General features: G+C 25.3%; 3 protein-coding genes across 6 annotated transcripts in view; 2 read left to right on the top strand and 1 right to left on the bottom strand.

Annotated features, from left to right (window-relative positions):
- LOC102680257 (GPI ethanolamine phosphate transferase 2) overlaps positions 1-3,533 on the top strand; it is a 4,000-nt gene extending 467 nt beyond the window's left edge. The window contains exons 2-14 of the mRNA XM_031510966.1: positions 29-233; positions 318-527; positions 611-802; positions 926-1,268; positions 1,341-1,537; positions 1,617-1,736; positions 1,806-1,862; positions 1,933-2,123; positions 2,192-2,376; positions 2,454-2,607; positions 2,671-2,971; positions 3,047-3,213; positions 3,294-3,533. Of these exons, the coding sequence (XP_031366826.1) occupies positions 29-233; positions 318-527; positions 611-802; positions 926-1,268; positions 1,341-1,537; positions 1,617-1,736; positions 1,806-1,862; positions 1,933-2,123; positions 2,192-2,376; positions 2,454-2,607; positions 2,671-2,971; positions 3,047-3,213; positions 3,294-3,519 (2,548 nt within the window). The 3' untranslated portion in view covers positions 3,520-3,533. The remainder of the gene's footprint in view (positions 1-28; positions 234-317; positions 528-610; positions 803-925; positions 1,269-1,340; positions 1,538-1,616; positions 1,737-1,805; positions 1,863-1,932; positions 2,124-2,191; positions 2,377-2,453; positions 2,608-2,670; positions 2,972-3,046; positions 3,214-3,293) is intronic.
- The window catches only part of LOC102676863 (transmembrane protein 94), a 26,344-nt gene that overhangs the window by 8,948 nt on the left and 7,662 nt on the right, over positions 1-9,734 (bottom strand). For 2 of the 4 annotated variants that reach the window (XM_006616603.2, XM_006616605.2), the window contains 9 exons: positions 9,490-9,633; positions 8,655-8,799; positions 8,383-8,591; positions 6,898-7,072; positions 6,505-6,750; positions 5,878-6,115; positions 5,699-5,792; positions 5,298-5,459; positions 5,065-5,212 (listed from right to left, as the gene is read on the bottom strand). In XM_006616603.2, the coding sequence (XP_006616666.1) occupies positions 5,140-5,212; positions 5,298-5,459; positions 5,699-5,792; positions 5,878-6,115; positions 6,505-6,750; positions 6,898-7,072; positions 8,383-8,591; positions 8,655-8,799; positions 9,490-9,633 (1,486 nt within the window). In that variant the 3' untranslated portion in view covers positions 5,065-5,139. Of the gene's footprint in view, positions 1-5,064; positions 5,213-5,297; positions 5,460-5,698; positions 5,793-5,877; positions 6,116-6,290; positions 6,443-6,504; positions 6,751-6,897; positions 7,073-8,382; positions 8,592-8,654; positions 8,800-9,489; positions 9,634-9,734 lie in introns of those variants that run through there. The other 2 variants (XM_031510956.1, XM_031510957.1) reach the window with 2 other exon arrangements.
- LOC116185749 lies at positions 7,316-8,870 on the top strand. The gene is made up of 2 exons (XM_031510960.1): positions 7,316-8,100; positions 8,303-8,870. Exon 1 carries the CDS (start codon positions 7,370-7,372, stop codon positions 8,075-8,077), a length of 708 nt encoding a protein of 235 aa, XP_031366820.1. The 5' UTR covers positions 7,316-7,369; the 3' UTR covers positions 8,078-8,100; positions 8,303-8,870.

Here is a 9,734-nt window from a genome sequence, read left to right as displayed (position 1 = left end):
ATCATTTTTTAATTACTTTTAATGCATCTTTTAGAATAAAGATAGATGCACTATATAAACCTATGGTTAAAAAATTGATCATTATGATTATTGATGCTTTAAGATGGGATTTTATAACAGGATCAATTGGAAAGATTGCAATGCCTGTAACAAGTAGTCTCATAGGAAATTCTTCAGTTTCTTTGTTAAAAACTAAAGTACATTCACCAACTGTTACAATGCCTAGAATAAAGGTGTTAGATTTTTAATAAAAATTTTATATATATTTTATATTTAAAAATTAGAAAAATATAAAGAAAATATTTTATATAACTTAGGCAATTACTACTGGTATGATACCAAGTTTTATTGATATAGCTTTAAACTTTGGAAGTAAACCAGTTACTGGTGATAGTATATTTTTTCAAGCAAAACAAGCTGGTTATAAATCAATATTTTATGGAGATGATACTTGGATTACATTATTTCCTTTTATATTTGACCGTTATGATGGTACCACATCATTTTTTGTAACAGATTTTACTGAGGTATTTTTTAATTCTTCATTAAATCTTTATATATATTTAATACTATATAATTAAATATAATAATTTTAATTTAATTAATAAAGGTTGATAACAATGTAACTAGGCACATACATAAAGAATTATATAATAATAATGATTGGTCTATAATGGTTCTTCATTACTTAGGACTTGATCATATTGGTCATGTTTATGGACCATTTAATCCATTAATTAAAACAAAACTTAAAGAAATGGATAATGTAATAGCAAAAATTCAGTTTAAAGTTCAAGAATGGGTAGGTGTAATATAACATGAAATATTTTAAATATAATATAATTTAGTAAAATTATCAAACATATAGAAATTATAATTTATTATCTATATTTATAAAAATTTAGTATAAATTTATTATCTTTAGAATCAAAATAATGATTCTACTTTGTTTATTATTTGTGGGGACCATGGGATGAAAGATTCTGGTGGTCATGGTGGTTCAACAATATCAGAAACAATTGTACCTTTTATTGCAATTGGTGGAGAATATCATCAAAATTACAATAATCCCATAGAAATATCACAAATAGATATTGCATCTACACTATCTGTTATTTTGGGATTACCAATACCACATTCTAATATAGGGACAGTTTTTTTAGATAATTTATATGATTTATCTATCTCAAAGAAATTATTTATACTTTATTATAATTCAAAACAAGTTTTTAGTCATTTTCAAAAACTAGTTGATTATGAGTCTAAATGTGAGTTATTTGATTATATTTAATTATATGTAATTTTTTTAAACAATATGATGAATTTTCTCATTATTACAGATGCATATAAAAAATATTTGGAAGCAATAAAGCTTCATAATGCTTGGTTAAATACTAAAGATCATCCAAATGACATAACAGATGATATTGTGCTTTCCTATAAAATTGCACTAAAGGAAATGAAAGAAATTCTCATAAACAGTACAATAAAATATGATTTTCAAATAATAATAATAGCTATAATTTTTCTATGTCACGTAAGAGTTAAAAATTAATTCAATATATTACTATTTTAGATTTTTTCAATAAAATAATTTAATAATTTAATAATTTCAGATTACTTGTATTTTAATAGGAAAAATATCTTTTAGATCACCTACATTAAAAAGTATTATATTTTTCATTATTTTAAATATATTTTCATGGATATTAATCAATCATTTTTGGAAACAAGAAAATATATCATTACTACATACAAAAAATCTAATTGCCAATATAATAGTATTATGTATCATAATTGTTTTAATTATACATTCTTATCTACTTGTCAATATTAGAAATTTCAATATTTTTATGTCTAAGGTGAAAGATAATTACATAAAATTATATAAAAATTTTACAGTATTTTAAAATTTCTTTTTTTAAAAATTAGAAAACAAAAAATGGAATAGGAAAATGGTTTCTTTCATTTGGAGCATTAATACATGCAATTAGTCTTGGTAGTAGTAGTTTTGTAGAAGAAGAACATCAAACATGGTATTTTTATTGGGTCACAGTTCTTATATTGCTACTTTACCATTTTATCGCGAAATATTTTTCAAAAGATTTTTTATATACACAATAGTAAGAAAAATTTTTTTAATATAAAATATTAAATTATTTAAGATATTAAACTTCCAATTGTATTTCAGTTACAAGAATTACCGACAATATATACATGCACAAATTATCATTAAACTTTTATTACTATTGATAGGACACAGAATTCTCAGGAAATTAAATAGTACTGGGGATAAATATGCTCATCTTCCTGATATAGCAGGATTTTTATTAAAACAAGAAAATATATTGAGCATGACAATTGTACTTGTTACTGGTAATTAAATTATAAATTACTATTTAAATTGTATATTAAAATCAGAGAATATATTCTGAAAATTATTTTTTCTTCAGGTCTTATACTTTTGATATGGATTGATTTTAGTCATGAAAGTAAAACACATAAAATACAATCATTAGCACTTAATTCAATAGTTAGTATATGTATTTATCTTCGTCATATGCATAATGGTAATGTTACCAAAATAGTATTTTATCCTCAAACAAGGTAAGGTTATTCCTCACATTAAAAATTTATACATATATTTAAAAATACAATCATTGATTATAGTGGAGTATACGAAGTACAAATTTTTTGGTTTTTACTCTTGATAAATTTTTCAACTTATATTTATAATATGATCCAAACAAAAAAACACAATGCCAAACTCTTTTTAAAAATTTCTTTGTATTTTATTCTAAAAACATGGATTATGATCTCAGCAATGCTTCATAAACCACACAATGTGATACTTTTACCATTTCAAATAATATTTAGCAATGTAATTTCTGAAATAATTAAAAACGGTATTTCTCAAGATGTTGGTGTGATCTTATATATCTGGATTGGCAATGTATTTTATTTTTATCAGGTAATAATCTAATAATTGCATCAAATAATTGCTATAATCAAAACAAATTTGAAATAAAAAAGTAATTTTCTATAGGGAAATTCCAATAGTTTAGCAACTATTGATGTAGCTGCAGGTTACATTGGTGTACAATCGTATATCCCATTTATTAATGGTTCATTATTGTTAATTAATACTTATTCATCTCCAGTTTTGGCCTATTTTTTGTTTATTTATTATTCGATCTTGGAGCATCCATATAAGTAAGTATTTCGAAGTTTTAAATTAATTTTTAAAAGATTTATATTAAGATATTATATTAAAGTTATACATATATTTTTAGTATTTATGAAATAGTCACACAAATTAATAAAATGTACATAATGTGGAGATTAATACCGGTGACTCTATATACAATTATAATTAGTATTCAACGCCATCATTTGTTCATATGGTCAGTATTCTCGCCGAAATTATTATATGAAGCTATATATTTTACTATTATGTGTGTTGTCGTATTTATCGTGCTAATTTTGACCACTCTACAAAAAATAATAAATAAATTGTGATTTTATATTTTTTATCGATTTCTTTATTCAAAATTCTATAAATTTTATTCTTCAATATTGATCAAATTTTAAATTAATTGATGAAAAAAAATTAAATTGATGAAAAAATATCTTTTTTTAATATTGAAAAATTTTTATAGGAAATAAAAAAAAAAATATTAAATGTAAAGGAAAAAATTTTTTTAATTTCTAATTATATTACAATCATTGTATTTTAACTGAATTCTTCAATTGTTTTTATAAAAATTCAACTATACAAAAATTTTTATTAATATGCATAAAATAGATGTTAATTTTGTAAAAATTTTTTCTTTTTTTTATAGTCGAAATTATTTATCAATCTAATGGAGCTTAGATTTGAATACTTAAATGAACTGTACACGTTTAAATTGAAATTATATGTATATCTTACAGATATGAAGTAAAATAATTATATAAAATTTATTTCCATTGAGAAATAGATTTTTTTTTTTTTAGAAAATCTATATATACTAAAATTTCGTATACTACAGTGGTCTTCAATCTTAAATATTAATTTTGAATTTTTTTATATACTATTACTAACTGCGAGTTATAATATATCACAAAATAATTTCTTTAAAACATTCACACAAAATAATGCTTGCAAATAATATAATTCTAATCATGCAAAACAGACACTCCAAAGGAAAAAGTATTCTGTATTCTATCACAAGAAAATAAATTATTTTCTATAGGAACAAAAAAATAAATATAAATACATATTTACTATAAATATGATTAGATTATTAAATCTAAATAGCAACTATATTTCATTGTTCTACAAATTTTTTTCTATATTCTTTGTTATTTAAATAATAAATTCAAAATGCTAATAAATGGTATATCCATAAAATTAAATAAATTTTCTGATTTTTTTTATACAAGATATACTAAATATATTAATAGAGGATATACTAAGTATATTAATTTCTCTAAAATATAAAATTATTTTAATATAATTATATTACATTAAATATAATATTATATATCAGAAAATTTAAAATTCAATAAGTTGAAAATTGGAAACAATAATTTGAATTAAAATTTTTTCTATAAAATATTTTAAATTAAATACATTTGCAAGCGAGTGTCGCATCATGATACATTAATTTCTAACATATAAAATATTCGTTTGTTGTTATACAAAAATATAAATACTATATCAATTTATATCGAATTATGAAAACAATTATACACATTTCAAACCTATACGGTTTTCGAGAATATTAATTTTAATTATCTCGCAAGGCTACTAAACTCGCCAGCGATATTTCATTTTAAATAGAGGATTTCTAATACTTTTTCGTAAATGTTAAACATTATACATCCATGTCCATATGAATAAATTTATATCTTAAATCGTAACATTATTATAATAGTTTAAATTACACGTTTGAATAACGTTTAATGCATTTATAAAATAAATAATTCATAAGTTAAGAATATCCAATGATTTTCATGAAATATAGCTTAATACAGTAATGGTATTATGCGAAATTTGAGTATTTTTGTTTTCTTATATACATATACATATACATATATTTATTTGGCTATATTTATATTTATATTTAGTCCTTTTTATTTAGAAGAAAAATTTTTTTAAAATGGTGAATTCATACCAAGTTTTGTACCAAATTCTAATCGTGCTCTTTTTTGATACCTCACATTTACCCTGCAAATATTAGAATAATAAATTAAATATTTATTTTTATAAAATAATACATAAAATTATATATAATATAATATATAAAACTTACTTGATTTCCTGCCATTTGATCAATTCGTTAATGGCAAAGATTAATGGTAATGAAACTAAGAAAAATAGGGGAAGATGTAAAGGAAAATCTTTTATACTTTGCCCTTCGTCTTTCCAGAATTTACAAAACACTGTTCCTGAGAATGCAGCTTGTGCGCATAATCTAAAAAATTTGATTCGAATTGAAGAAATATTTTAGATATAATATAAACACACGCATACAATTATAATTAAAATTTATGATTTATAACAAATGATTTAAAAAATTAAAATATTTTTTAAAAAATAAAAAAGTGACATGACTTTTGAATATTTATATTATATTATACTTTTATTATTATATTATATTATATTATACTTTTTGAGTTAAATATATATATCTTATATAATTTTTTTACTCACGCTATAAATGCACTGAAAAACCATACGTAATTGTTAAAGGGTTGTTTCTTCCAGATAGAATATTCTCTATGTACAAAGCTTATGGATATGGTTACTGTACGAAAAAAAAAATATTAAAGAATTCGATAATATTCATCAAAGATTTTTTCAACAAAGATTAGAAAATAAATAAGATTTACCCAAATGTAAAACTAACAGCGACAAAGCGAAATGTTGTATCACTAAAATAATGTTTGGTTTGTCACCCCAACCACCCCATGAAACTTCTCCTTGTGTATCTGGGTATATATACAAGCATTTAGAATCTGGTGTGTAAGTAGGGCACAAAGATAAAAACGAGATACATTGCGACAAAACTATCGTTATGACTGTCGGCAAAAATTTACTGCCATAACACCAAAGAACAAATAATGCAACCTGAAAAATTAAGAAAGTACTTATAAAAAATTCAAAAGAGAATTTTTCTAAATTTTTTGAATCTAAAAAATGTTTTCTCTAACAATTTATATTTTTATATAACATGAAATTTTTTAAAGAATTTTACTACTTAAAATTAATAATTATTTTTATATGGAGATAATTTTTTCAGAAAAATATAAATACAAAGTACCGATAATAAATAATGTTCCATTGTTAAATTAAGGATGATCATGCATTTATTATTTGGAATTTCAATTTTTTAAATATTTCAATATTTCTAAAATGAAAAGAAGATTCCATTTCTTCAGTTACGTTGGTAAGAATCTAATAAATTAGAATAATCATGTAATCCATTTATTATTATTATAACAATTATCCTTTCTTACCTGGCCATTTACAGTACATTGGTTTTTACCAGTTGCACGTTGCATTATGGTAGGATCCATTGGTGTAGCAATCATAGATATAGATAATATTGGAATGATTAAGCAGCACAACCATAAGACTTGATCGACCGAAAATAAAGGCGGTAGTAACAGGAAACCGGACATAGCTTGTGTGAAGGAGAGAGTAACTGTACAACAGAGCCAGAATTGCACGCAATTCCAGAGGCACATCATATAATGCCGAGCCTAAATATGCAATAAATAATGTCCAATAATTATAATAACTAAAATTTACTAATAAAACTGGAAATTGAATATATTATACAAATTCTTCTAAATGAAATCAAGTTGGTGATGGTTATAATTAAAAATTTCATGTAGTCCATTATTCACCTCCATGATTAAGTGAAAAATTGCAATTGGATCTTCTCGTTTCACGCTTAAAGAGCAAGCAACGGAATTCAATGCTCTGCTTAAATCAACTGGAGATGGACCTTGATCGTCTTTGGTTGGTGTCAATACAGGAACTCTTTGACAAACTTGTGGATACAATGGTTCTACTGCCACTCTGGAACAATATCCATATTTTTAATTGTACTTTTTCAAAATTGAGCATAGTTCAGACCAAGAATATTGTCAATTTTCGAAATAGATATATTTTATTATTATATTTTCTCGTATATTATCAATCGCATAAATACTTTTAAGTTCAATAAAATTTCCAATAGAATATTTTCTCTATATTCTTATATACTTGAACATTGCATAAAATAATTGAACATATAATACAGTTTGATACGTTCTTTATATCGATTAAACTTTTATACGAATTTATTATTCCATGCATGATTAAATTTTTATAAAAATGTATATTGTCGACGTTTCTCAACGTGCACCCGAGATTTCAAACAAATTAGAGAATTCTATATGTAAAGATGGATACTTGCAACCAAAAAGAGCTCGTTCTACGTTATATTATCAACCTTATAAGAGACCAACTTTAAAACTTGAATCAGACACGACGTATAGTTTGTCTTATTCAAAATTGAGTTTTATTCCTCAACCAAGGACCAGTTTTGCAAAATACGAGAAAATGTTAACGACGAAACCCGGAAAAATCGAATCTGATACGATATACAAGCTCTCGTATCTTCCTTCAACTACGAAAAAACGGAAACCCTTCATTCCAAGAACAAATTTGTCTATTCATGGTTATCATGATTTGACGACCATTAACAAAACGTCTTATTTAAATCCTGGATACGTAAGAACGATTTCTTTTAAACCGTATCAAGGTAAAGTTCAACAATCGATACCGATGGATTGTACAACAATAATGAAGGAATCTTATCAATATACACCTGTTAATGTCAAGAGACCACGGAAACGAGAGTTTTGGCAGACTAAGTTCAAGCCAGATTATGGAACTACGAATAAATTGTCGTATCAATATGTAGAACCGCTTAAGAAGAGAATTCGCGTATTCTACAAACCGGTTATCACCGCCAAAATTGAAAGAGACACGATTTATAATATGAGTTATCAGCTTCCAGGTCGCTGTATAACTAAATAGATTATGATAGTTTTTTTTATATTGTATGTATAATATATTTAGCAATTTTTTTTACAGAAAATTTGTTTTTTAATTGAAGAACATATGCAAATTCAAAAAACGACTCTTGCCAAATTTTAATTATTAGATTCAAAATTTGATTACATTGCTTTATGAAGATATTTTGCGACAATGTATAACAAATATGTTATTAATCAAAAATTAATTATATTTGTGTAATTTCAGGAATTATGCAATATCTCAGGAAAAAGACAAAAATCATTTTTTTTATTATAAATTCTTTCAATTATGATTAATATACTTACCCTGCATCTGCTTGCATGAAGATGGGCATATTTTCTGCGTTAGCAGAGGAACCAAGTACGCATACAACTTCTCCATAATCTTGCATAATGTGCAACATTTCCCTTGTAACAGCGGTGTTGCAATCGGTGAACAGAGATACCAAAAGGGGTACATTGTCTATTAATTCTATGTGTGGTCGAATCTTATCGATGCCTCGAGGTAGTTTTGCCTAGATACAGGATGTACAAATTAAAAATATAGGAAAGAAAAAAATTTTATCGCGGGAACTCACCCTGTTCGACAAGTCAAAATTTACAGGAGCACTTTGCTCCGTGCTGTCTGTGAGACAACTCAAAGATCGCCATGCTTCTTGTCCGGAACCCAGGTCTACACTTTGTACAAGCACGCTATCTTCGCTTCTCACTGTGTCCTGTTCCCTATATAGAGAATCGATTATTCGTTAAATACATTTACGATTATTCGTAAAGTTACGTGATCGAAATCGAAATACAAAATGAAAATCGAAATGAACGAATTAATCTACCAGAGGTATGCTGGAATCCAACGATTGGAATGGATCGGGAAGAGGCTGGGTTGGGCTGAAACCATGGTTATACTGTATTAATAAGATCTAGTCCTGAAAAACGGATTCTCGAAATTCTTGAAAATATTAAATATCTAAAATTTTGAGGATCTCAACTCTTTTAAAAACTCTGATGTTTTCGAGAATTCCAATCCTCGAAAATTCATTCCAATTATTCTGGAGAATTTTCGAGTAGATACTTTTGGGAACACAATCCAATTTATATTTTAGGATTTTTACACGTCTCAAAAATCTACCAATATATAAAGATTAAAGCATAGATAAAATAAAGAGAAAACTAAAAAAGCGAATAATGATACGAAAAAAAGATCTAGTCTCTATTTGGAAAAATATCAAGGGAGAACGAAAAATAATTACGAAACGTGTGCTGATCCTGTTCTCGTGATCCTTTGTACTAGATGACTTAGACTGCCATGCAAATTTAAAATAATATTATAGGAAAATCGAATCTCAAGGATAATTGCAAAAATAAATGATTTTCGCAAAGAAATATGTCAAATAATAAGTTTAAAGAAGGACAAACCTGTGGCTCATAGCGCTTTTAACTTGAGATGTTCCTGTGTCGTTCCATTCCGTGGTTTCATCATCGAATTTCACAGTGGAGAAATCGGTATTTATAGCGCTTGGTGCTGACATACTCATAGCACGGCTATTATCCAAATTGGTACTACAATGCAAAACAGAATCATACTATGGAAACATGATTATCTCGTGTACCGTTCATGCATGATGGGAATTCCTTGTAACACAAACACATCGATGCAGCAT

Source organism: Apis dorsata, unplaced genomic scaffold (genome assembly GCF_000469605.1).
Source record: "Apis dorsata unplaced genomic scaffold, Apis dorsata 1.3 scaffold_269, whole genome shotgun sequence".
Classification (NCBI taxonomy): domain Eukaryota; kingdom Metazoa; phylum Arthropoda; class Insecta; order Hymenoptera; family Apidae; genus Apis; species Apis dorsata.
This window is presented reverse-complemented; position numbering and strand designations above follow the sequence as displayed.

Excerpts from the sequence above, each read along its gene's own strand:
- LOC116185749 (XM_031510960.1), top strand. The coding sequence starts at position 7,370 with ATGTATATTGTCGACGTTTCTCAACGTGCACCCGAGATTTCAAACAAA.